Source organism: Alexandromys fortis, unplaced genomic scaffold, assembly GCF_014885135.2.
Source record: "Alexandromys fortis isolate MF-2015 unplaced genomic scaffold, M_Fortis_MF-2015_v1.1 scaffold_91, whole genome shotgun sequence".
Taxonomy (NCBI): Eukaryota; Metazoa; Chordata; class Mammalia; order Rodentia; family Cricetidae; genus Alexandromys; species Alexandromys fortis.
In genome coordinates, this window is record NW_026067968.1 from 958352 (window position 1) to 985526 (window position 27175).

The window sequence follows — 27175 nt, forward strand, 5'->3', positions numbered from 1 at the left end:
GTTTTTCGAGACAGGGTTTCTCTGTGGCTTTGGAGCCTGTCCTGGAACTAGCTCTGTAGACCAGGCTGGTCTCGAACTCACAGAGATCCGCCTGCCTCTGCCTCCCGAGTGCTGGGATTAAAGGCGTGCGCCACCACCGCCCGGCTCTCGTTTTGTCTTGTTGATTGTGTTTTTTGCTTTACAGAAGTTTTTCAGTTTCAGGAGGTCCCATTTATTAATTGTTTCTCTCAGTGTCTGTGTTGCTGGGGTTATATTTAGGAAGTGGTTCCCTGTGCCAATGAGTTCAAGTGCAATTCCCACTTCTCTTCTATAAGGTTTAGTGTGGTTGGCTTTATGTTGAGGTCTTTGATCCATTTGGAGTTAAATTTTGTGCATCGAGATAGATATGGGTCTATTTTCATTCTTCTACATGTTGATATTCAGTTATGCCAGCACCACTTGTTAAATATGCTTTTTTTTCCCCATTTGATATTTTTTGCTTCTTGATCAAAAATCAGGTGTTCGAAGATGTATGAATTGATATCCAGGTCTTCTATTCGGTTCTATTGGTCTTCCTGTCTGTTCTTATGCCAGTACCAGACTGTTTTCAGTATTCTAGCTCTGTAGTAGAGTTTGAAGTCAGGGATTGTGATGCCTCCAGAAGTTCTTTTATTGTACAGGATTGTTTTGGCTATCCTGGGTTTTTTGCTTTTCCATATGAAGTTGAGTACTGTTCTTTCGAGGTCTTTGAAGAATTTTGCTGGGATTTTGATGGGCATTGTATTGAATCTGTAAATTACTTTTGGTAAGATTGCCATTTTTACTATGTTAATTCTGCCTACCTAAGAGCATGGGAGATTTTTTCCACTTCTTTCTTCAAAGATTTAAAGTTCTTGTCATACAAGTCTTCCACTTGTTTGGTTAGAGTTACTCCAAGGTATCTTATGCTATTTGTGGCTATTGTGAAAGGTGTTGATTCTCTGATTTCTTCCCCAGCCTTTTTATCATCTGTGTACAGGAGGGCTACTGATTTTTTTTTTTTTTTTTTTGGTTAATCTTGTATCCCGCTACATTGCTGAGAGTGTTTGAGTTGTAGAAGTTCCTTGGTAGAATTTTTGGGATCACTTATGTAAACTATCATATCATCAGCAAACAGTGAGAGTTTGACTTCTTTTCCAATTTGCATCCCCCTGATCTCCCTTTGGTGTCTTATTGCTCTAGCTTGGACTTCAAGAACTATATTGAATAGATATGGAGAGAGTGGACAACCTTGTCTTGTTCCTGACTTCAGTGGGATCGCTGGGAGTTTATCTCCATTTAGTTTGATGTTTGCTGTTGGCTTGCTGTGTATTGCCTTTATTATGTTTAGGTATATTCCTTGTATCCCTGCTCTCTCCAGGACCTTTATCATGAAGGGATGTTGTATTTTGTCAAAAGCTTTTTCGGCATCTAATGAGATGATCATGTGGTTTTTATTTTTCAGCTTGTTTATGTGGTGGATTACGTTGACAGATTTTCGTATGTTGAACCATCCTGCATCTGTGGTCATGGTAGATGATGGTTCTGACGTGTTCTTGGATTTGAGTATTTTTAATACTTAACAAACAATCTGTGAGTTAGGACTTTGCTCTCTGTGTAGAGAAGGAGGATTTGCTTCAAGATTGATGCCTTCATTGCTGTGTACACTGATACATTGAAGCTGCCTGATGTGGTAGCAATTGTGTATAATGTCTGAACTTGGAAGCATTGAGTCTCTCTCCATTTTGGTTTTACACAGAGCTTGTTGCTTTCCTTTTACAAAGCTGAGCTTCGGGCAGGGCTCCTCTTTCATGATGCCTCCCACACGTGAATACTTTTCTCAGTTGCAGGGTAAACCTCCTTGTTGACACGGCATAGCTCTTGTCTTCTTTGTGTTTGGCATAGTGTGTGCGTGTGTTGTGGAGAAACATTGTGTCTCTTCTCACTGGAGTGTGCAGTAGTACTGAGAGACTATCTTCATTTTCATGTTTGTTAAAGATTCTGAACCTGCCTTATTCCTAATTCAGCATCTAAGTGCTGCTCCCTGGGGCTGTTCTTAGGGAGCTCAGAGCTCTTCTTCACTGAGTGAGTGTTTCTAGAAGCTGGTGCTTGTCCTGTGTTTGAAGTGCTTTGGCTGCAACTCTTGTTTGGTTTTATTTTCTGTTTTCTCAGTCTGCCTATCTTCTATTCCGAGGTAGGGGTGCCTTTGCGATCTGTCCTAGCATTTCTTTTCTCTCTCTGTTTGTTCCTTAGGAGATTTCTAAATAAATAATGTGAGGCTCTAAATAAGTAGTCTCTTCATTTAAACTGTGCTGGAGACTGAACCTAGACCTCACCTATGCAGGGATGGATGTGCTATTCTGCTGAACTAGATCCTCAACCTGATAGGTAGCATTTCTCAGCTAATCACTAAGATTTTGAGACACATATGCAGTGGTGACTAAGATCTGCATCAGCAGCTTTGTTTTGTTATGGTCAGACACCCTAAAGGGGAGGATTTGCTTTGGCTCACAGACCTTGAGTCTAGAGTTGCAGCTCATACGTATGAGGGGAACCTGGTAGTGGCAGGAGTGGAGGACAGCCATCCACAGTGCAGCAGACCAGGGTGCAGAGAGTGTTAGTCTGAACTAGGGGGGCTGTAACTGTCAGAGGTCCTCAGCCAGTAACCTACTTCCTGTTCAAGGTTTGCTGCCTCTCAAGGGTACCATCAGATGAGCATAAGTGTTCAAAATACAAGTCTGGGGACATTTTAGTTTCAAACCATAGCAACATCTGAACTTGGATTAGTAAGTGTCCCAAACAAGATACCCCAAAGTACTCTCCTGCATTTCTCCATTTGCAGCTTTTGATGCAGTTTTGTGCCCAAACCCTAGAAGCGTCTCTTCCTCTGCATCCTGGTCCTGCATCGAGGTCCTGTTAGCTGCCTTTTGAGTCTATGACCACAGTCTGCTAGCACCACCTTGATGGGCCCATGCAGTTGTCAGAGCACACTCTGCCCCACCTACTATACTATCAAATCTCTTCATTGCTCTGCCTGCTTCTGTTCTTGGCTTGCCTGCACACAGTTCTCCCAAGCAGCCCCATCAAAGTTGGGTTATGCTAGTCCTTTTGGCAAAACCTTGGAGGCTTCCTGTCTCTGTTACAGCAGCAGTCCTAACCTTGACATTGTTAAGCCCTTCATGTTTGATCCCTGCTGCTTTTTAATGGGTATTCTGCCCTTTTTATATCATGGTCTTTCTCTGTCCATTGGTGTCCTGGCTTTACAAATGCTTGTAACACTCCCATATGGGGGTGTAGAATGCTCTTCCTGGGAATTCCTGTGGCTTAAACTGTTTCATGGTTTAGCGATACCCCAGGCTCTTCTTAATAAACTGCAACACTGCCTACCCCCTTCACTGTTTAAAATTCCATCTCTCCTATCACATCAAACATGCTTTATATTTTATGTGATGTTTGTATTTTACTGCTCAAATGGCAGCCAGAAGAACTGTTTTTTTTTTCCTCTGTCCACTTGCAAATTACCCCCCCCCCCTTTTTTTTTTTTGGTTTTTCGAGACAGGGTTTCTCTGTGGCTTTTGAGATAGGGTTCTGTGTAACAACTCTGGCTATCCTAGAACTCACTGTGTAGACCAGGAAGGCCTCAAATTTACAGAGATCCACCTGCCTCTGCTGCCGAGTTCTGAGATTAAAGGAATATGCCACCACCGCCCAGCTGGAAATTTCCATTTCTTAGAAAATGTCACAGTGTAGGTACTTGCTGATGAGTTTGGAAAGGCTTCCCGTTCTGCATGGCGGTGCCCCAAGTATTGCTCTGCATAACTAGTGTCTGTGGTCAGCACCTCTGCTTCTGGCTGTTCTTTCCTAAAGGGCTATATAGCTTGTTAGACCCTGGGCTTTCACCAGTCTGCATCCTCCAGGGATTCACTGTACAACATACCAATGACCAGAGGACTTCTGTATAAAAGAAATAGCCTTAACTTTGTATCGGCTGACCAAATAGAAGAAATCAAAAACTGCTAGATACAGTCTACACATGAAGAAGTCTTTGACTAGGGGCAGTGTTGTAGTGATGCTGGGAAATGCCACTTGGCGACTGGGATTCACTCTTCACAGGGCTGCAGGGCTGTAGGCCTATGTGTCTGTCATTTGCTGTCTGTGCAACACTGCTTGTTCTGATGTGAATGTCTTACTCTTTAAACAGCGGACACCAATTCTTCCAAACCGGTTGGCAGTGACGCACCCTGTGTTGTGAAAGTGGTAAGAAAATACTGCTCATTTTTTCTTTTATCAGTGTAAGTTGGGATTTATTTTGTAAAACATCTTTTTGATGACTAGAATTAAACCATAAGGTATTGCATTGTTAATTATGTTTCATAAATATTTAATGAAGTACATAAGTAGTTTTATAGTTTTAAGTAACTTGAGTTCAGAGTCTTCAGCTCCCCTGAACTAGAGGGGCACAATTTGAGGGTATGTGGGAAATGACAGAGGTCTGCAGGGGTGGAAGTATCTGTTTCACACCAGGCAGGCACATTTTATATTTATATCCCGGAACATCATGCTAAGCTGATTTTTATTTTTGTATTTTTGTCCGGGGCGTTTTTTTTATCCATCCGTCCCTCTATCTGTCTGTTCGCCTTTCTGTCCATCCATTCATCCATCCGTATATTTATTTATTTTGCCTGCTGTCAGTTTTATTCCCTTCCATGTTCATTTTAAGTAGTTGTGATTCTCTCCCCTGGGGTAGCAGGGCCTTCTTTGCTGTTCTTATGCAGCAGTTAGTTGCATGTGCAGGGATTGGTAGCGCCACACTGGACCCTGAGTAACTAGGCCAGTTACAGACTGGAGAACTGAGGCATCTTTATATTTAATCACCGTTTTTGTTTTCTCTGCAGTTAGACATTGTTCTGCTCAGCAGAGCTTGTAGTTCCCCTCACCCCGTATTTGATACATGTGTAGACCCTTGTTAAATAGAGCCAGCAGAGGAGGTTGTGGAGAGCTGAGTGCCCATTCCCTGTCATCTTTTTTTCACTAAAGTTATAGATCCTGGGAGTTAGAAGTGCCTCAGAATTTGTCGGTTCATTTTATTGTATTCAAATATAAATATATTTGTAGGAGCCAATTTAGACTAGAATTGAGAGGGTTTTTCCTTTTTTTCTAATTTATTTATTTGATGTGTGTTTTCTTGCCTCTGTCTGTAAACCATGTGTGTGCCTGGTGCCCTGCAGGCTAAAGAGGGCATTGGATCCTCTGAAGCTGGAGGATGGTTGTGAGCTGCCATGTGAGTCCTGGGAATACAACCCAGGTCCTCTGGAAGAGCAGCTAGCGCTCTTAACTGCTAAGCTATTGCTAGCTCTTGTTTTAGTGAGCTTGTAAAAAAACATTTACTAAGAAGTGTAATTTTCCAGTACACATTAAGCTAATAAATCAGTATTTGAAGACACGTGACAGGCATGTGCAAGTGTGTCACCCTTGCCCCTTGTAGAGCAAGCAGTCTCTCCTCTCTGCTGCCTCTAGAGAACTCTGTGTCCGAGTTTGAGCCCTGTCCCCTTCTCAGTGACTTCCCCTGTCTAGAGTTTATGCGAGATAAAGTGCTGTATGTTCAGCATGATATTTGTAAAGGATCACTGTATTTTTAGTTTATCAGTCATCTACTGCACTTTATTGACCTGCTGAAGGCATTTGGGCTGTTTACAGTTCGGGCTACTGTCAAGAAACCTTCCATGTAGGTTGTTGGAGGATCTTTTGGTGGGGATAGGCTTTTGTTTCTCTTAGAAGCTGAATCGCTTCTCTGTAGGAAGGATAAACATTTACATTTTTAAAAAGTTCCGGACCTATTTCCGAAGTGACTTGCAGGTTTTCACATCGCCAGTGGTTGCGGACAGCCCACAGTGGGTGTGCCCAGCTTTGTGAGCTTGCTTACTTTCCTAGCCCTTATGGAAGGTTTGCGGTGGTGTCTTGTGGTTTCAGTTTGTGTTTACTTCCAAGCACATAAGTGAGCCCCCTTTCCTTGAGTGTCTTTACCATTTGTGCAGTTTTGTGTGATAAGTGCTTCTTCAGTCTCTTGCTTCTTAAGAAAATTATTTATAATAACTGGGTTGTGTTGCCTTTTATAGTTGAGTAGGATGAGCTATTCTGGCTAAATCTTATTTTCTGATATGTGTGTTATAACTATTTCCTTCTAGTTTATAGTTGACTTGTTCATTTTAAAATGCTTTTATATATCTTTTTAGCTGACTTGTTAGATTCTTTTCCTCTTTGGTTAATATGGCTTCTGATACTGAACTAAAGCTGTAGCATATACCCCATTTAGGTAGACTGAAGTAGGTAGGCTTCTTATGTAGTTTGGAACTGCTTTGCTCAGGACTTTTTTTTTTTTTTTTTTTAAGAACAACAAGTGCTCTTTTTAAAATATTTATTTATTTATTTATTTATTTATTTATTTATTTATTTATTATGTATANGCAATCCCACCCTCTGCCTGTAAGAGGCCCCCACATGGTGCAGGCAAACGTTAATACACATAAAGCAGCTTTTCAATAAACAAATATGACACCGCTTTCATTTCTTTTTTTTTTCAAATATTTATTTATTTATTATGTATACAATATTCTGTCTGTGTGTATGTCTGCAGGCCAGAAGAGGGCACCTGACCTCATTACAGATGGTTGTGAGCCACCATGTGGTTGCCGGGAATTGAACTCAGGACCTTTGTAAGAGTAGGCAATGCTCTTAACCTCTGAGCCATCTCTCCAGCCCCTGCTCAGGACTTTTGTGTCTTTATTCATAAGGCATCATGGTCTTTACTTTTTCCAGAAGTATTTCTATATTAGACTCTTTGAGTCTGACCAGCTTTGTTATCAGCAGCATTGGCTGTTTGATTCCCAGTGGCTGCACTGGCTCCTTATCCCAAGGACCTCTGGGTGTGCACTCGTGTCTCATCTTCTAGAGTGGAGGCAGGTCTTGAGCGCTTTTGTGGAGTGTGTGAGGTAGTGCTTCCACAGCCTTTATTTATAGGCCTTAGTCAGCCTCTGCCTATCCTGTGTGGCGTGTTAATTAGTGCCTGTGTCTGTGTCTCCTACCATTTGTTCCCTTGTCTCCTGTCCTTCCACGTTGGAGCTTTCTTTCTCCTTGTGGAATGGCGTTCCTTCTGAACTGCTGGGTTTGCTGGCAGGCGGAGGAAATAGAGTTCTTAGGGTGACACTAGTCATGTGCATCAGTTGCGGGGAGTTGTCTGTACAGACGGAAGCATGACACCTGTGGGTAAGATTAGTTTCTAAGTGTCTTCAGAGGATTCCATTGAGAAGGAAGTAAGCCTCCTATGACTCAAGACTGCGGAGCAAACTGGTCCAGGCTTTCAGACCCTCTGCAGCTGGCTAATTTGCATACTTGTCTCCAACTCTTAGAAGGAGAGTGCTAAGTGATGGGCATTTGTTCTGTTCTGTGTGAGCTGAACCTCTGGCAGCCCGTTTTACCTTAGAACTTTGAGCTTCATTGTAAGTGGAATGAACTTCACTTTTCACCTTTTTTACTTACCTGGCTGAGGGGAAATGGGTAGGATCAGTATTTCGTTATTAATCAGAGCACATTGAAGTTCTAAGTTTCAAGGATGTTTATTTTCAGACCTAGTCTAGTATTCTGTGTCTTCTGTTGCCCTTTGTTCTTCTCTTTATACTAGAGATGGTGACGAGTGCTTGGGTTCCTGGGATTCATAGTTTAGTAGTTCTTCCAGCGGTGTGGGCTGTGGTCCAGGAAGAACAGCTGCCCAGCCTTCAGAGGGGAGTCCAGGCATAGTTGGCTGCTGTTCTCTTGGTGACTGAAACCTTTGGGTCCTTTAAATTCCTGTGTCAATCACTGTATTGTCATTTATTATACAATTTTACTTTTAATATCCTTATGATGCCATTCAGAAATTTGTGTGTATTTCTCTAAAATCTAAGTAGATTTTAAGTTACTCAATATGACCTTTTTTCAAATGTCCTTTACTTACGCAGTTCTTACATTCTGTTTTGTTTGTTTGTTTATTAAGGTATAATTTTCTATCCCCTTTTACCTTTTTTCTGTTCATTTACTTTTATCATTTTGAGTCACCTTTCTCTATTTGGAATAGACTGGATCATCATTTCTCTTCTTATAGCTTTGTAGTCTTCAAAGTGGAAGTAGACATCAAATACAAGCATGTAGGATTTAATAAACCTTTTCTGCATTAAAACCAGAACAGTTGCCATTCAGACATAAACATGAGGGTTGTGACAGGTGCTTGTATGTGCGGTGCTGAAATGGATGCAAAGCCTGCTGGCTGCTAGGCAGGTTTCTGTGGCTGCTGCAGTGCTAGCTAAGGCTTGTGTTTTCAGAGAACATGAATGACTGCCTGGGCACGATACCAGAACAGCAAGATGTGAAGTTTAGTATGTAAGGGTCTATATAAGATGGTTCTATGAAGAGACACACCACGATACTTGTGCATTGGAAAAATGAGCATGCCTTTTATTTTTAGAACAAAAATGGGCAAGTTATTTAAGACATACAGCTAAGTTGATTTTTACTGTAAAGTTATGTAATCACATAACTTTAACCAAGCCTTGATAAGTCAGGTGGAGATCCAGATTAGAACCTGCCGCATTGTGAACCATTTTCATGTTGGATGGGATTATGTCTCCAGATCTGGACTTTGACTCTGAGATCCTTTCCCATGCTTCTGCTCTGAGTCTCCACCTTGAGAACTTGGTTACTTCTGACATGCTTGCTTTGTGAATGAGCGCTGTAGACCTGCATTTGGCATTGGTGTGAATGTAAGACACACATGCACGTTAGATGTCTCAGCATCTCCCACACACTGCCTCCTGTGTGTGCTTAGGGCCTTCTTCAACCTTGACTGATGCAAGGTGCTATAGGATAGTGCTTCTGTGTCATAAGTTAGCTTATTTCTACTTTCAGAGGCTGTGTGTGTGTGTGTGTGGGCACACACGTGTGTGCATATGAAATTAGGTGGTCAGGAAGAAGTAGTAAATAAGTAAACTGGATAATATGAGCAGACTTTTTTCTAATTCCTCCCTCCCACAGCTAACCGAAGACTTAGTAAGAATTAGTTCTTTGAGTCATTCTCACCTTTGTGGGAACAGAATTGGAAGCCTGAAGATAGCTTCCAGTTTGTGTCACCCAGAGCTGGTGCTTGGTGGTCCTTTCTGGGAGAACTGATGGTCTCTATCTCACAGCCTCCTGGGAAGGACTTTGCCTGATGTTATGATGTGTGTGGTGAATTTTCAATTCAGATATCTTAATTTTTTTGGTAAGAAGGAGAAACTTTGTACAGCTTCATTTTTAAATGGCAGCCAGTTGCTTTTGGATGGTGCCATTGAAATATATCACATTTTAATTTTTTTCCTGTTGTCATCGTCATTTTGACACTTAGAAGTCTTAAGGAAACGTTTAGTGATATTCTAGTTAAAATGTCAGTCCCAATTTCTTTTCTAAATCTTGGCTATTATAGAGTTGGCAAAGTATTTTAGATTTGAAATATGTTAATACAATTTTAGTTCTGAGATAAGGTATTTTCTCCACAGATAGCTCACTTCAGCTAAAGCACAGTGCCAAGAAGTAGTTCCTTTACTTTGTCATATTGGAAGCCTATCGGATAGCTAATGTAAGAAAGTGCTCAGAAAGTCTGCATTATAACATTCTCATTTATATGGTTGAGTCACATTAGAAGTTTAATAAATTATTGCTTGAAAGAAACTTGAAAATTAAAGTTGATAGGATGTAGGCTGAAACTGAATAAATCAAAAGCTTTACATTGTTGGTAGTAAGCCAGGAGTGGTCTTGGGAAAGTGTCCTTCAAGTCTGGGTTTTATTAATGAGTCATTCTAAAAGTTAACCAAAATTCTTTTTCTTTAATTTCTCTTATTCTGTGACTTGCTCAATCCCATTTGCTCATGTTTCTGGCTCCTGGTGCAGCTGAGAAACAGGTAGGGAGAGTTTCTTGCTTTAGCACATCAGTTAGGCCCTTGACATTTGCACTTGAGTACAGGGACTTGATCCTGGGTCAGAGCTTGGTGACGTACCTTGAACACTGCTTTCCTGAGGCTGAGCTATAGCAAGTATGGCAAACCGTTTGGGTTCTTTCTGATCTGAGCGTTGCCCATTTGTGACTTACATGCTCTCTGGAGTTAGGTATGCTTGATTGCCGATGAGTCGAGTCAGGTAGACATGTTACCTGGAGACTTGTGAGCTGAGAGAACTGTCTATGGAATAAAGGTTTTAATTGACATCTCAAGGACCCAAATTAACTTCTGTAGTAATGGAGGGTTTCTTCAGTGGAGAAAATATAGATGTACTTATTTTCAGGGTTTGGAGCAGATGTTGCTGAAGTGGGGAAGAGCTGCAGCTCAGATCTTTACCAGCTCTAATGAGCTCTGAACCTTAACTTCAGCCGTGCAGGTTTTCTGTCCAAAATACTTTGCTCAGATTAGTTTAGAAATGTTTGCTTTCCTAGTTGAAGTTGTCATTCCTTTAAAATCATATAAAATATCAAACATTAAGTAAATACTACTTTATCAATAAGCCAGACCAAACTCAGTATTTAAAAAGCCAACAAAATTATAGCTTATTTCTTATCCATATTTATTAGACAACGTGGGCTGTTATCTCTTGTTGTGTAAGATATCTCTTTGTACATGTTTGTTTTTTTACAAATAATTCAAATGGTTAATATCCCTTGAAATAGGAAATAGATACTGTTCAGTAAAGTTGGGGAAAACAGTTATTTAGCTCTAATTTCCTTTTGACTTTACAAAAGTTGGAGGTTTCTTTGTCTGAGAAACATAGGAGTCAGTGTCAGAAAGCAAAGAGCAGAGTGCTGTTTTGCCCTGGAGATCCAGATCCATTCCTGCTGGTTCTGATAACTAGGTAGAACCAAGGGAAGAATGAAGGAAAGGAATGGGAGTCCAGCCTTAGTTGGTTAAATCAGGGTTGAATCTTATTAAATCTCGGGAATGTCTTGTAGGCCCTTGGTGGTGATACATTTAGCATGGTTGCTGGCCTTTGCTTAATAAAGATGAAAATTAGTTTAAATATTTGTCTTAAACTTCTGCAGAGAGAACTAAATTTTTGATAATTCATCACTTATGAAAGTTGAGCTTCAGAGAAATAAAGATTATTGTGAGAACACGGAAAATATTTCTAAGGAGTTGAATTTAATCTTTTAATAGCTTAAAAATTTAAGTACCAAAGTTACATTTTGTTGTAGGAAAAATTAGATTTACTCCATTTTTGAAGGCTCAGTGAAAATAATTCAGTAATTTTAATTGACTCTTGTATTCTAAGGAACCCAGTGACAATGGACCTCTTTTCACTGAATTGAAGTTTTACCAGCGGGCTGCTAAACCAGAGCAAAGTAAGAAACAACAGATATGTTTAAAATTGTCTTGTTAAAGGTTTAAATATGTAAAAATAAGCAGTTTGCCTGACTTAATTTCACATAAGCTAGGTTAAAGTGTCACATCCTGTGGCTCTGTTTGCGTTTGCTTCATACACAAATTCCATTCAAATGGTATTTGCAGGAAGTCATTCTGATGTATTGCTGTTTGGTTTGTTGGTATATGAATAATCAATGGTATATGGCCTAGGAAACATACGAATTACCTTAATTGACAAGTGCGAGTACATGGTCTCTAACTCTTTTGAGCATTTTGCTAAAACCTGAAGCACATGAACAGGGGTGGGCACTGGGTTTGCTGAGACCAAGTGCAGTGAACAGCCTCCTGGCTGCTCTCATCTCTTGTGTATCTGAGGCCCCAACTCCTACAGTAGGGGAGTGGGAGCAGCACCTCCGTGTCTCCGACATCTTGATTTGCAAGGTGAGGAAGAGATGTAATACTGAAGGAGACAGCCCTGTGTTTCTAGAGATTGGGGTGGGAAGCAGGCAAACCACGTCATTAGGCGGTGCTGTTGCTGTGCACTTCAGAACTGCTTTCACAGCTGGCCAGTTCAAGACAAGGATACAGCAGAGCACTGCTTTGCAGGTTGGTAGAAATTTTATGATACTTTGTGTTCCTCTGTGCTCTTCTCATCCTGTTACGAGTAGGAGTGGTTTTGTTGCTCATGTACGTATGCTCTCCTCTTAGTCATTTGTTTTGAAATGACCATTTACATACAGAAGTTGTCATCACAGGCCTCTCTTTCAACTTCTAGTTCAGAAATGGATTCGTACACATAAATTGAAGTACCTTGGTGTTCCTAAGTATTGGGGATCTGGTCTACATGATAAAAATGGAAAGAGGTAAAAATCTACATTTTAAGCATTTCTTGTTGGGTTGGTTTAGTTGGGAATTTATTGCTGAACACCCACAAAAACTAGGTGTACATCTGGGCTGTAGGGCGGCAGAGGGGAGGGTTAAGATCGAACTCTGCTTCCCTCTATCCACCATAGTTTGGGGCAGCCTAACTAGTGGAGCAGTGTCAGGTGGCTAGCTCCATTGACAGGAACAAAACCAAAAGAGTGCACCCTGCCTCTTCCATTCTTTATGCAAAAGATCCCTCAGGATCCCATTTGATATCTCATATTGAATGTCTAATCATTCATGGAGACTAGAGCCTTGTTCTTTATGAGAGCTTTAGTCTAGCTGGTTAGAGGTGACAAACGTTTAGAGACAACATTTCTGAAACATGGGAGAAAAGCTGGGTGCTAACTTGTGTAACCCTTTCCTCCTAGATGTCTTAGGAGTTGGAGTTGAAGAAAACCTCTAATGCCTTGTGCAGTCTGCTCTTTTCAAAACCTGTAGGAGAGACCATGAAGGCCAGACCTAGTCAGAAACTGGAGGCCTACTAGTTAGAGTGTGTTTGTATTAAGTGAAGAACAACTGTGACTCCACTGTTTTAAGCAGTCACCAAAGCCTAATTCCATGGCTTGTCCTTTTTTGAGCTAAGGTCTTGCTTTCTAGACTTACCTCAGCTCACTGCAGAGCCCAGACTGACAGTGTCCTCTGGCCTGCTCCTCCTGAGTCTGGGGTTGTAGGTACATCTTTGCTTGTCTTGCACAGTTACCCTCATTGTCTAGCTCTCTGTTAGTATCCTTTTGTGTCACTGGGGAAGCTGTTCCATTTTTGGACCTCACATGCAGACACGGTGCCAGTGTCAGAAATTGGTGTCAATGTCTTGTCAGTTTTCCTATCAAGGAACTTCTCCTGGAGTCCTGTGAGACTTCCTTATACATTTTCTTGGTCACAGTTTTGTAATTCTTATGCTTAAACCTGCCACAGGAAAGGTCCAAGAAGCCACACAGGTCACACAAGTTTCTTGGTTTCACTGATACATGGAAGGGGAGGGAATGCCCAAGCCAAATTGGTACTGTATTAGCAAAGACTTGAGAATGGGGCAACCAGTGTGTAAGCCTGCCAGTTTTATTTACTAGAGAGCCATGCATCTCCTCTTAGGGAGTCTGGGGCTCCCTGGAATCCAGAGAGAGAGGTAGTGGGTGGAAGGCTGGTTGTTCAAAGGGTACCTGACAGGAGCTTCAGAGGACTCAGAGTGGGTAACTACAGCTGAGCGAGTCTCCATTGCGTCTCAGTTTATTGTTAGTAATGATCATTCCTTCTGAAACTGAGCTTACTAGACCTTCCTCAGTGGAGCACGAGACTCAGACTGGTCGTGGATGAAGTGTTGACTGTAGGTTGAAGCACTAAAAATAATCACATAAGTCTTTCAGAAGTGAAGAAATAGAACATAGGATTCTTCCAGCCGCCTCCCCTGCTAGCCATCCTTACTTTTCCTTTAACTTGTTTGGGAGTGATGGGGAGTGATTAGGACAGTATGAGGACTGTAAAAAAAATACTTCTGTTGCCATTTGGGAATTGTTTGTTCTAATTAATATTTTTTCATTACTTGAAGCATTTAGCCAAGTCCCTGAAAAAGAAAGCATCAGAGGCCTTACCTGACATGTTTGGAAGCAGCTTTCTCTTAATATTCAGTCTTAGAGCTCTCTCTCTCAGGAGAACATGCTAACAGTTTGTGTGTGTCATTTGTTTATAATTTAGGAATGTTGAGAAGATGTTAGGGCTGTTCGTTTAGAGTTAGTGAAAGGGTGATTTGCATGTAAAAGCAAAGGCCTGGTTAATCTGCTTTAGTGGTGGACCTTGTGTTGATCAGACAGTGTTCCCATCTTCCAGACTCTGAGGAAACTTGATTGAGAAAATACTTCCATAAGATCGATCTATAGGGCCAGCCTTTAGAGCAGTTTGTTCATTAGTGATTGATGGGGAGGGTCTAGCCCATTGTGGTGGTGCCATCCCTGGTCTGGTGGTCCTGAGTTCTATAAGAAAGCAGGCTAAGCAAGCCAGTAAGCAGCACCCCTCCTTGGTCTCTAAGCTCCTGCCTCCAGGTTCCTGCCCTGCTTGAGTTCCTGCCCTGGCTTCCTTTAATGATAAACAATGATGTGGAAGTGTAGGTTGAATAAACTCTTTTCTCCCCAGTTGCTTTGGTCATGGTGCTTCATCACAGGAGTAGTGACCCTAGGGCACAGACTGTTGGCAAAGGTCAAAGGTTACACTGTTATTCAGTTTTGTGATGATCACACAGGCCAACTCTTTGGAAGAGGCTCCTCTCTCAACTTTGCAAAGCCTGCCTACCTATATTGGGAAGTCACATGACTGTTCTCTATTATATTAGAGGCCAGGGTTGTGGGAATCTTAATACAAATGGATATTTTGCCCGTACTTGATAGTATGACTTTGACATAAACTTTACCTCCTAAAACATTACTATCTAATAAAAAAATGTACAGAGTCTCTAATTCTCTTCTAGTTCAAAAAATGGATAGGATCCTTTATTTTATATTATGACACCATCTTTTAGTATTAGCTGTCTGTTTCCTTGTAACTCACCATATTTTATTGTCATAAAAACCTACATTATGAAAGTGTGACTTTTGTGTTGTACACTGTTATTATTCCAGTGTGTGGAAGACAGTGGTTCAAACCATGAGCCCACTTGGTTTGAGGGGAGGGCACTAAAATGTTCTTCTGTAAAATAGGATGGAAGAGCGCCTGCCTGGCGAGTGCACCAGCTGACTTCTGTGGCTGTGTGCTCATCCCATGGGGAGTTTTGTCTTGTGTGTCTGTCTTCATGATTTCAGTAGACACAGTAGACTTCGGCCAGCTCTTGAAGGAGAGAGTGACATTTAGAGGAGTTGAGCAGTGCCATTACAGGTCTCTAGTGCATCTCATATACATGCTTAGAGTTCGAATCCCTAGGAAGGATGAGACCCACCTCATTTCATTTCTAGAAGTTATGGCTTGAGGAAGTAATATCACCTGGTCAAGGTGACACGCAGGTAAATGGTAAAACCAAAATTTGTCATTTCTGCAGGGTATTTCATTTCCAAATCTTGACCATTGAGTGTTTAATACATAGTCGCTTTATACCATTTGGACAGTTTTACTGAATGTGATTTTTAAAACACCTCTTGACAGCCTAGATTTAACAGAGCATTTTATTGCTGAAATATACATTAAAAATGGAGACACAGTCACAGGAGGACGCTCCTGTTTAGAAACAGCAGTTAACTTCAGAAGAAGAACCAGTGCCCGCACTAAAAGCCAAGTGGATGTGTTTCACTATAGATGGGTCTGCTCAAGTCTCTGTGGGCATTGTCTTAAATTGAGTGTTGTCTCCTGTAAAACTGGTTTAGACCCAGGAAGACAGGACAGTACAGCAGTCTGAATTCTTGAGATTTCTATCTAGATGGGAGAAATCTTTATGGTATGTGTTCATGCCCCTTTCCTCCTCTTTTATAATACTGCCTTATTAGGCATAATTTGACATAATCTGAAGGGAGAATATTCATTGCTATGCATGTTCCTAGTTATTTCCCTCACTGACTTTCCTTGTTTGTCTTCAGTTACAGGTTTATGATAATGGACCGCTTTGGGAGTGACCTTCAGAAAATATATGAAGCAAATGCCAAAAGGTTTTCTCGGAAAACTGTTTTGCAGCTAAGCTTAAGAATTGTATGTGAGCTCTGATCCTTGTGGATGCAGTAAGGGCTGTTTCTGTCACAGCTCAGTCCTCTGCTGGCCGTGTTTGGTACTGCATTAATTTACTGTGTGTGTTCTCCATAGCTGGATATCCTGGAATACATCCACGAGCATGAGTATGTGCACGGGGACATCAAAGCCTCCAACCTTCTTCTGAGCTACAAGAACCCTGACCAGGTCCTTAGAACTTCAGTATTTGCTGTTGTAAAACATGCTGCATGGGCAAGTAGGGTGCTCTGGACTGAACCCCCCCACAGGCTCTGCTTCTTTTTTTTTTTTTTTTTTTTTTTTGTAGATACACTAACAGTGCTGTTTCTTCAGACACTTTTATATAGTTGCCATTCTGCATTTTTGCTGCAGTTTGAACTGCTGGCACTTTATCAAGTTGGCTGATTTGTCCTAAATAATATTCAGAAGTACTTGATACAAAATGAATTTCAAATAGCTATTTGGGGGTGGAAGCTTAAAATTATATAGTACACCAATGAATTAGATCTGCCTGTCCGCTCTGTCACCTTTTTAAATTTCCTTTGTTCAAGAGCTCCATCAGATGTGTCTGCTACTCGGAAAGTTTGGTATTTGGTATTTGGTACCAGAGCAGTCTGAACTTGTCTGTCCTTAGGGCACAGTGCAGGTGTGCATTTTCAGTCTGCTTCGTTCCCTTTGCAGTTTTGTGTTTAAGAGGAGAAAGCTCTATTGTATACCTGTGTTGGAGTCAGCTCGGTTGTCAGTGACATACAGGATGCTTGTAGCCATTTCCATGTTTTATGCAGGGAAGATGCTGGAATGGCACTTCTTGGTGTTGTATAAGAAGGAAGTTCTGAGTGCTTGGTTTGGTGCAGTGGTCCGTCCACATTCTATGAACTTGACTTTCTCATAGAGCTACCTGTTTGCAACCATCTATGGCTTAGATTTCCCTTTTTCTTTTGATTGCCTCCATTTCTACCACACTGTGTTTGCTTCCCCTCGATAGGCTATGGAGATCATCAGGGGTGTGTGTAGTGCACCAAAAGAAAAAGAGTTGCTGTGCTGGGGGCGCTCTGTGAGGCATTGCAGGGTTCACCTCTCCACAGCCATCTCATTTGAGCTGTTTCCTTGAACACAGCTAAGAACCTGAACAGTAGAGGTCCCTTTAGCCGGATTAGGAGGGACTTGCCTAGTCCTGTGCGTCTCTCCTACCTTTCAGGCACGCATGGATGGCTACTTTCCCAGTACTCAGCCCGTCTTTGTGCTCACATGTATATGGGCGCCTGCATTTGTGACAGAGAATCGGGTGTGTGTGGCTATCAGATGGGTGCCACATGTACTAATGTTGTGTGTTGCTCATTGGATTCCTCTGTCTGCATTCCAAATTAGCTTTAATCTTGAAGTCTCGACTTTATATGTAGTATTTTAAACTGTAGGTAAAGACCTCATATAAGAGTTTTGAATATTATTTTAGTCCTTGAATAATTATGATGTAAATAGGCCTGCAGGTAAAGAATCGAGAAGACAGCTGTTGTATTGTGTGCTGACATTGTTCATCTCTCTCTTCTTTGTGGAGTCTTGAAAGCTTACTTTGTCTTGAAAGCTTACTTTGTGTGGTAGTTATGTTTTAGACTCTTAAGAAAAACTTGACACCAGTAAGCCTTGCTCAGGATTAGTTAGAAGTTTAGCGCATACTTTTCTAAGAAAATATACAAAGTGAAATAGTTTCTAAGAACTGTCGCTTCATGGTCATTTCACATTTATTAAAAGTAAAAATTGTTGGGTGAGAGGGTTGGGTAGCTCAGTGGCAGAGGAAGGTCCTGAGTTAGACTCAATACTGCAAACAAAATAAGATTTCTTAAAAGTAAGAATTAGGGCTGGGCAATGATGACTCACACCTGTAATCCCAGCACTTGGGAGGCAGATGCAGGTAGATCTCTGTGAGTTTGAGGGCAGTCTGATCTACAGAGTGAGTTCCAAGGCAGCCAAAGTTACACAGAGAAACCCTGCTTTGAAAATGAAAAAAAAAAAAAAAAAAGGTAAGAATTACTCAGAGATAATAGCTCAGTGGCAGAGCTCATGTTGAGCATTTATGAAACGTTAGATGCAGTTCCCAGCGTTCCAGAGGAGGTAGGGGTTGATTCAGTACTTCTACAGTGTTCATATTAGATTTGACATGTTTGGAGAGCTGCTATTTGCCCTCGTAGGTTAATTTACCCCCAAGTGGTTGTATTTTGTTTCTGTACTTTTTTTTTTGTTTGTTTTTGTTTTGTTTTTTCGAGACAGGGTTTCTTTGTAACTTTGAAGCCTGTCCTGGAACTAGTTCTTGTGGACCAGACTGGCCTCGAACTCACAGAGATCTGCCTGCCTCTGCCTCCCAAGAGCTGGGATTAAAGGTGTGCACCACCACCGCCTGGCTATTCCTGAACTTTTTGAATGATACATGTGGGTTGATTTTTGTCTTTAATTTGGCACTTGGAAATTTATAGGTGTACTTGGTAGACTATGGACTTGCTTATCGGTACTGCCCAGATGGAGTTCATAAAGAGTACAAAGAAGATCCCAAAAGATGCCATGATGGCACACTGGAGTTCACCAGCATTGATGCGCACAATGGTGTGGGTATGTTCACAGTGGCCTGTTGTGTCCACAGTAGCTTGCCGTGTCTACAGTGACCTGGTGTGTCCGCCGTGGTCTATACTGATGTTTCCTTCTGAATTTCTGTACTTAATTATGCTGAGTAAATAAGTAGACTGATAGGAATACTGGAAGAAGCAGAGTGGGATGAGAAAGAGGGCAAAGGTTTGGCTCCTACAGTGGGGTAAGGCCCTTGTGCATGCCCCTGCCTTCAGGGATAACTGGATCTTTGGGTTCCCATAGCTCACCTCTGTGCAGCTTTGTTTTCTACATCCTGGTTTCTTATGTATTATGCCTTTATGGCGAGTAGCTTTTGTGTAAGCTAGTTTAGTCCAGTTTTTGCTGTGGTGGACCTCACAGTATTTAGAGTGTCAACATTTTAATAGCTTCTGGTCTCCCAAAGATAACAGTGCATGTTAGGTGCTTTCAGACTTGTATTTCCTAGACAGTAGTAGCAGTGTGAAACTTTAAGTTTTCTCAGTGCGAGTTTTAAGTAAGTTTGGGTTAAGTAAGTTAAGTCAGTTTGGGTTACTAGTTGTAGATAAATATTTCTTTTATACAAACCAGTGTTCAATGTTTTCATTACATTCAGACAAATGTTTCTGCCGAAAGGTAGACTTGAGTGGACTGCTGTGTCTCTTTCTAGAAAGCTATTGTACTCTGCTTGATCTTGTTGTGTTTGTAGCCCCATCACGACGTGGCGATTTGGAAATACTTGGTTATTGCATGATCCAGTGGCTCAGTGGCTGTCTTCCTTGGGAGGATAACTTGAAAGATCCCAACTACGTTAGAGATTCTAAAATTAGGTAAGGAACATCTTACGTTATTTTGGGTTGGGTGATGATAGGACAGAGGATTTTAGTCAGAATTTCCTGACAAGACCTATTGTTTTTTTTTTCTAGATTATTTATTTTATTTATTTTTTTAGGCAGTGCTTTGCTGAGCAGCCCTCCTGCCTCAGCCTCTTGAATGTTGCTATTATAGGCATGTCACAGTCACCACACCTGGCTCAGTGATGTTTAAAGTAGAAGGTGCTGCTGAGGTGGCAGGGCTCTTTGAACTTTGCTGTTTTTCTTGGAAGTACTGCCTGCTGTGCTGTCCTGGTAGGGGACTGAGCTCAGAACGACACTTGGGCACTTGTCACTAAGCATTCCTTCCTTCCTCAACAGATACAGGGACAATGTCACAGCTTTGATGGAGAAGTGCTTTCCTGAGAAGAACAAGCCAGGTAGGGAAGGTTTCCATAGACCTTCACAGAGCTTTTAGTTTCTGGAAGGAAAAATCCCTCTGCCCGTGAGCCTGGGCATTTTAGGACGTTACTGTTGTTGGAGGTGTGCCTTCTTCCCAAAAGCAACTCTGCACAGTGAGCCAGTCAGCAAGCTGGTCAGTGGGCTTTGGAGCCTCATATGGTTAGTTACTCTTTGCTTTCATCAGGGGAAGCATGTTTTGTTCACTTAGCCAGTGTTTATGGAGGTTGTATTATGTGCCAGAGACTGCTGTTAATGCAGGCTGCATCTTACCTCTGCCCTCAGGATGCTGGCACTCTTGCTGCAGCTAAGTACACAACAGTGATTTTTGTTAGCACATTATGTTGTTAGTCCTCTGGAGAATAAGAAGACAGGCAATGGAATTGGGAATGTAGAGGTGGCACAGAGAGTAGGAAAGAGATTTTAAATTTTGAGCAGCATGGCCAAGGACAGTCTTGTGGATGGGATACTGCAACATTGTAGGGGGAGGTGAAGAAGTAGCTGTGTGGAGGTTGGGAGACTGCTTTAGAGGATGTGAGGACTGTCCTTTTTGGTCATCATGAGGTCACTGGTTTTTACTTTGATCAAGAGTCTACAGCTCGAAATAGACGGGATGCCAATGGCTTTACTTTTTAGAGCAGTGGTTCTCAACCTTCCTAATGCTATGATCCTTTAAATACACCTCATGTCGTGGTGACCCCCAGCCGTAAAATTATTTTTACTGCTACTTCATACCTGTATTTTTGCTACTGTTATGAATCATAATGTAAATATCTGCTATGCAGGATGGTCTTAGGCAACCCATGTGAAAGGGTCATTTGGACCTCCCCTCCAAGGGGTCCTGGCCCACAGGTTGAGAACCACTATTCTAGAGACAAGAACTACCTCTAGGTCCTGGTTGAGGGAAGACCGCTGAGGGTAGGACTGGGGAGCACTCTGCAGTGTGTCCTTCTGTTACCATCCATTTCTGTCCTCAGTCTTGGGCTGAGTGCACTAAGACTTCCGTTGTATGTATGTCTGTGTGGTGCTTGCTCTGCTATATCTACATTCCATTGTTTATGTATGCTACTGCATATCTAGGTCTTGTCTGCTGCACAGGACTGATTTCCCCGGGGTTCAGTTTGACTATGTGTGAGAAGGGTCATATTCAGTTGACTTTGTATCCTATTAAAGACTTCCTTTATCTTTTGGTGTTTTGTCAGAACTCTTGTGTGGACTCTGTTCTTCGAATTGTTCTTTTTGTCTCGTCCTCATCTATACTTATCAGATATTGCAATTTTCTCTTTGGTCTTGCTGCCTGGCAGTATCTGGTGGTTTAAGTAATTACATGTTGTTGTTGTTGTTTAAGCCTGACTTTCTTTTCTTTTTTTTTTTTTCCAATAAAGAATTACTGGTATACACTTTAATCCCAATACTTGTGAGGTAGTGGCAGGCAGATCTCTGAGTTCAAGGCCAGCCTGGTCTACAGAGTGAGTTCCTGGACAACCAGGACTACACAGAGAAACTGTTTCAAAAAAATAAAATTGTGTGTTTGGATTTTTTCTCTAAATACCGCAGGTATGCCTAGTGCCTGCAGAGACCAGTAGAGGGCATTGAATCTCCTAGAGTTGGAGTTACAGATGGTTGTGAGTTACTATGTGGGTGTTGGGAATGGAACCCACATCCTTGGAGGAGTAGCCAGAGCTTTTAACTGCTGAGCCATCTCTCCAGCCCTTGACTTTGATCTTGACTGCGTTTCTGTTGACGTTTTCACATCACTGTCAGTCCCCTCATGTTTGCTGGGCTTCAGAGCGAGTCTGCTGTGATTTTAAGAGCCACCGCCTTTGTAATCCTGTCTTGCAGCCCACTGTGGCGGCTCTTCCATTAAATTCCTCCTTAAATTCTGGTTGTATTTTGGCCTCCACAGAAATCTTGCTGTCATCACAGTCACATTGGGTAACTGATTTTTTTTTGTTGTTGTTCTATGTTAAGTATTCTGGTTTGAACATTTCATTTCCAAGTTCTAACAATATATAAAAATAGGGCAGATTTTTATGTATTTTTACCCTGTATTCTGTACTGTGCTGTAGGAATTTTGCTTTGTTGTTTCCTTTCCCTTTCCTTCCATCCCTTTGTGCCAGTACTTGGTTCCCCTGTGTAGCCCTGGCTGGCCTTGAACTTGCGCTCTTCCAGCCTCAGCCTCCTGAAAGCTAGGATTATAAGTTTGCATACCAAATCCTTTTTTTCATAGCCCTTGAAGCAAGCCCAGCCATGCTGTTTGCTCCTGAAGGTGCTCTGACGCCCTTTGACCTACTTTCTTGCCTTTAGATGACAGCTAAAGCAAACTTGGCTCTTGTGTTCTGCGTAGATGGTGGTGAAGGTGGAGTTCTCTGCCTCTCACACAGAAGCTTTTGGTTATTTTGCCAGACATACTAATGTTTGTTTCAGGAGTTTTAAAAATATATTTTTATTAATTTTTCATGTTTTCATACAGTGTGTTTTGACCATACTGTCTTGGGTGTTTCAGATTTCTTTTTTTTTTCTTGTTAAGATAGTAGAGATTTGAGACCACCCCTATGCCCCTGCTGTATCTCAGCTGTCCAGAATAGAGCCTGGTATACATTGGCACTTACATAGTTAAACTGGTATGTGCATCTGTGCATGGATAGTGCTCTGGCCAAAAAAAAAAAAAAAAAGAGCATCATATATTCATGTTGAGTAGAGGGAAGACTGAAAAGATGTTGGTTTGAGCTGGGAGGATAAGATTTCCAGTGACACACACCAGAGAGATTGATGGGGTGCAGTTTGTGTGTGTGTTTAACTCGGTCAGGAGTTGGGGTTTGTGGTAGTGGTTGTAATCAAGGCTCTGATGATGAGGCAGTGGATGCCTGTGTGTGTCAAGGGAAATTCTTTGTAAGGGGCTGATCCTGCCAGGTAGGTTTCTTCTCACTCAGAAACCCAGGCCTCTCTGGCCATGTCTTGTGCTTTTGAATCTGCTCTCGGGCTCTGATTCTCACCTCATAGTATACAGCTTTTCATTGCAGGACTGATAGCTTCTGGGGTCACTACAGCTCAGGACAAACTACTTTCTGAATTCCTTTATATTTATATTTTATGTGTGTTTGAATATGTTCTCTTATTGTCTCTATGGTTGCAGAAATGTCTTTTACATTGTATCTCAAAATATGTTCTTTTACTTACCTGTTAATTTTTGGACTTAAAAGCATACTTTGCACTGAGCTTTGATTGAGAACAAGATTTTTATTTTAACATGTTGCCCACTGGTATTGTAATTTTACATTGGCCATGGACTGTTTTCTTAGGAATGAGACAGACATATTGGGTTTGTGACTAAAAGTGATAAAATGTGTCATTGTTTTAGGTGAAATTGCTAAGTACATGGAAACTGTGAAATTACTGGACTACACTGAAAAACCTCTTTATCAAAATTTACGTGACATTCTTTCACAAGGACTAAAAGCTATAGGAAGTAAAGATGATGGTAAACTGGATTTTAGTGCTGTGGAGAATGGAAGTATGAAGACAAAGCCAGCTTCAAAGGTGAGTCTGGGTATTCTTTGGATTCATTTTAATAGGCATTGAAGGCAGGGTTGCAGGTGAAGGGTTTGCTGCCATGTGCGGGGCAGCTTGACAGCAGAGCAGGTGCAGAGTACTAGGGACAGGAGGACGTGGAGTTCTTACATCATTACAGGGGCAGGTTACTAAATGTCTGAACCACCTCACGGGATCTGAGGACAGGTGTTGATGGGGCACTGAAGCTTGAATATAGGAGTTCTTTTCTGCTGGGTGACCTTTAGTCTTGCCTCAGTTTCTCTTTGTTTATGGATATGGTGAAAATGTCTCTGAAAGTTGGCATATGGCTTGGCTTGGCATGCTTTCAAACATGAATGGGATCTTTAAAGGAGTGTTGGGTTTATCTGCATTCAAGGGACTCAGCTGTTAGCAGAGAAATACTAAGAAGTAATGGCCAGTTCGGTGGAAGTGCTGCTGGTGCCTTTAGTGAGAGCTGGGATTGGCATGTAAAATGAGAAAAGATAGCTTTGTCGTTGTTGGTTTTTTTTTTTTTTAAGAAATTATAAAATACTCAGATTTGCCTGTGGCAAAATTATGAAGCTGCTTGGTAGTCATATAACTGAAGTAAGTTCTTAGTTTGACTGGATTTTCATCTTTTTGTTTGTAAAACGAAGTGGAGCAGACGAGGGGTATTTTGTTTGCTTTGTCACCCCACCCCTGCCACTGTTCCCTAGAGGGTGAACCTGGGGTTCCATGCACACTATGTTCATACTCCTGCGGGGCTGTATCACTGTTGCTTTTCCCTAGAGGCTTTCACTAACTGCTCAGGCTGGCCTGAACTCACTGTATAGTCCAGGTTGGCTTTAAACTTGGAGTCCCCCTGCCTCAGCCTCACCAGTGTTATAATTGCAGATGGGGTCTCCCATGGTGAATTGCTGGTTGATCTGCACTTACTGGAAAGACTCTTGGGTCCCACAGTGTTGCAGTGACTCTCAGGTCACCATGTCTTGTCTGTTCTGGACACCTGCTATCCAGTGAGTGCCTATCTAGTGGTTCTCTAGAATTGACTTTGCTAATGGGGGTCCTCACAAAAACAAGTGTGAGGTTTGATTGAGATTGCATGGATGTGATGGGTCAGTTCTGGAAGAATGGCTGTCTTTGCAGCAGTCTCTTCCATGAATGGGGCTTACCGTAGCTTTCCTTCTGTTTTCTCACCTGTCTCTCTTGTGTCTCAATAGTTACTTTAAAGAACACACACACACACACACACACACACTCTCTTTGTCTCAGAGTGAGAGAGTGGGTGCCTAAAGGGTAAGTGTGTGTACATATGTGCGCACCTTGTGCGGGCTAAGAGGGCAGCTTGTGGGGGAGTTTTGTTCATTCCTTCCACCATGTTTTGGGAATTGGACACAGATCATCAGGTTTGGTGGCAAGTGCCTGTACCCTCAAGCCAGCTGATTGGTTCCCTCCATGTGCCCTTTGTGGTTTTCTGCTGTGGAGACCATACACATTTTCCATATATAATTTGTCTCAGCGGTTTAATTATTTCTTTGTGTCTGATAATTCCCAACCTTCCCTTCGTCCCATTCAGTTGTCCTCTAGATTTGGCTGTTTTTAATACATAAATACTGTGATGGTTATCGTTCTATTTGTTTAGCTGGACATTTTCTTTTTTCTTTTTCTCTTCTCCTCTTGCCTCTTTTGATTCATTCTCCCTATGTAGCCCAGGTTGTATTCAAATTAGTTCTTCCTGCCTCAGCCCCCTACGTCCTGAGATTATAATCATGTAGTATCTAACCGAACTGCTTTTGCTTTTAAAAACAATTTCAATGGGGTTAGAGAGATGACTCGGTGGTTAAGAGCACCTGCTTAAGCAGGGACCCAAGTTTGTTTCCCAGAACTTATGCGGGGCAGCACATAACTGACTATAACTCTAGCTCTAGGAGCATCTGCGCCTCCAGCCTCTGTGAGTACCTGCTTTTATGTGTGTGTGCATGCATGCATGTATGTGCACACACCTAATAAAAATAAATCTGTAAAAACTTTCCATTCGCTTTTAAAATCCCTTTTTAATTGTTGAATAGATTTATAAATTTTTGTTTTTTAACCACTGAGCCATCTCTCCAACCTCTTTTATTTTCTCCTTTTGCTTTTGGTGTTTAACTTGCTGGTGTGACTTTTCTCTTGATTGTACTTAATTGAGTGGGGAAAGCTCTGCCTGGCTTGCTGGATTATTGTATCTGTGTCTGACTTTTATATCTTACAAAGCTGTTTTTTTCCCTCATAGTTATTGTTAATCACATTACCTACCTGTTGGAGAACCTGTGCTGTCAGACCTATGATCTGTTTTTCCTTACTAGGTGCCTTAGTTCTCTTCCCTAGGTAAAGGGGTGAGCACTTGAGTCATTGCTTGGGTCTTGGGAAATCTGCCATAAAAGCAAGATCTGGTCTCTTACTTTTGCTCTGTGTGTCTCTTTTGATTCTTCTGCTATCAGGCCTTGCTCTTGATGGGCCACTGTGGAGGATGTGTCTCCTTTGCAGAGGGGTTTTAAATGTACAGCCCCCCCATTTTACTCCTATTTCCCCTACCTGGCCAGCACTTTCTTTTATTTTTTCATTTTGGTTTTTCAAGAAAGGGTTTCTCTGTGTAGCTCTGACTGTCCTAGAACTAACTCTGTAGACCAGGCTGGTCTCGAACTCACAGATCATCTTGCCTCTGCCTCAAGTGCCTCTGGTACTGAGTGCCACTACCACCCAGCTGCACTTTCTGATTGGGGATTACTGGTGCAGGTTTTTAGAACGATGTCCCCAGTCTGGTTCAGTGGTGAATAGGACCACCCCTCACTTCCTGGATGTGCCTCCCTTCTTCCTGGTCACTGCTTTCAGCAGCTGTTTGTAAAGTGGTGCCTTGGAGCCATAGTGCTTGTGGCAGAAATGCCCTAAATGGTTGTTTTGGGTTCATTTCTTCAGGTTTTAGACAGGAAGAAGCTGTGGATTCTTGTTTCCCAAATGTCCTCACCCTTATTTTCTAACACATTTTAACTTGTTTGTGTATGAACATTTAGACTTAATTAGAATCTATCCATTCCCCCATAAGAGGAATGTCTCCCTACAGCCCATGTCTCAGGTTGTTAATGCAAGTCTCCTGTTGTTTCTTTGTGTGCTCCTTGTCCTTGGTGCTGTGGAATTCCTGAGTTTTATATTTCTGTTGGTATTTTTTATTGTTACTGTGTCTTTTCTCTTGGACTCATTTTTTTAGAATATGCGCTCAAATAAGTTTTTTTTGAAGAGAGCTATAAATTGTAAACTTTATGAATCCACAATTTCCAAAAATGGTGCTATTTGTTCCGCTGAAAGAGTAATTTGGCCAAAGACACTGCTGTGCTATCCCTTAGCTTCCAGTTTGGTTAATTTTGTTTGTTACTAGATTTCTGCTCCCCCTCCCCCAGATTTGAGGCCTCTTGCTTTTTATTCTACCCTGTCATCATACTTTTCCCCACAGAATGTGAGTGTGTGTGTGTTTGTGTGTATGGGTGTGTTTGTTAGTTTAAACCTCATGTATGCTTGGTACTTGGGAACCCTTGTGTAAAGATGTAACACTCAACTTGGAACTTGAGAATTCATCTTTGAGCCGGGCGGTGGTGGCGCACGCCTTTAATCCCAGCAGTTGGGAGGCAGAGGCAGGCGGATCTCAGTGAGTTTGAGACCAGCCTGGTCTACAAGAGTTAGTTCCAGGACAGGCTCCAAAACCACAGAGAAACCCTGTCTTGAAAAACCAAAAAA

The 27175-nt window shown here is 41.8% G+C and overlaps 1 protein-coding gene across 4 annotated transcripts in view; it reads left to right on the forward strand.

Moving 5' to 3' along the window:
* The window catches only part of Vrk1 (VRK serine/threonine kinase 1), a 41857-nt gene that overhangs the window by 3055 nt on the left and 11627 nt on the right, over positions 1–27175 (forward strand). For all 4 annotated transcript variants that reach the window (XR_007594046.1, XM_050154767.1, XM_050154768.1 and 1 more), the window contains exons 2-10: positions 4199–4254; positions 11320–11389; positions 12187–12274; positions 15890–15998; positions 16110–16202; positions 18482–18614; positions 19315–19435; positions 19799–19857; positions 23238–23416. Coding sequence is in view for 3 of the 4 variants with exons in the window: in XM_050154767.1 (XP_050010724.1) it covers positions 4199–4254; positions 11320–11389; positions 12187–12274; positions 15890–15998; positions 16110–16202; positions 18482–18614; positions 19315–19435; positions 19799–19857; positions 23238–23416 (908 nt within the window). In the remaining variant the exon portion in view is untranslated. The remainder of the gene's footprint in view (positions 1–4198; positions 4255–11319; positions 11390–12186; positions 12275–15889; positions 15999–16109; positions 16203–18481; positions 18615–19314; positions 19436–19798; positions 19858–23237; positions 23417–27175) is intronic.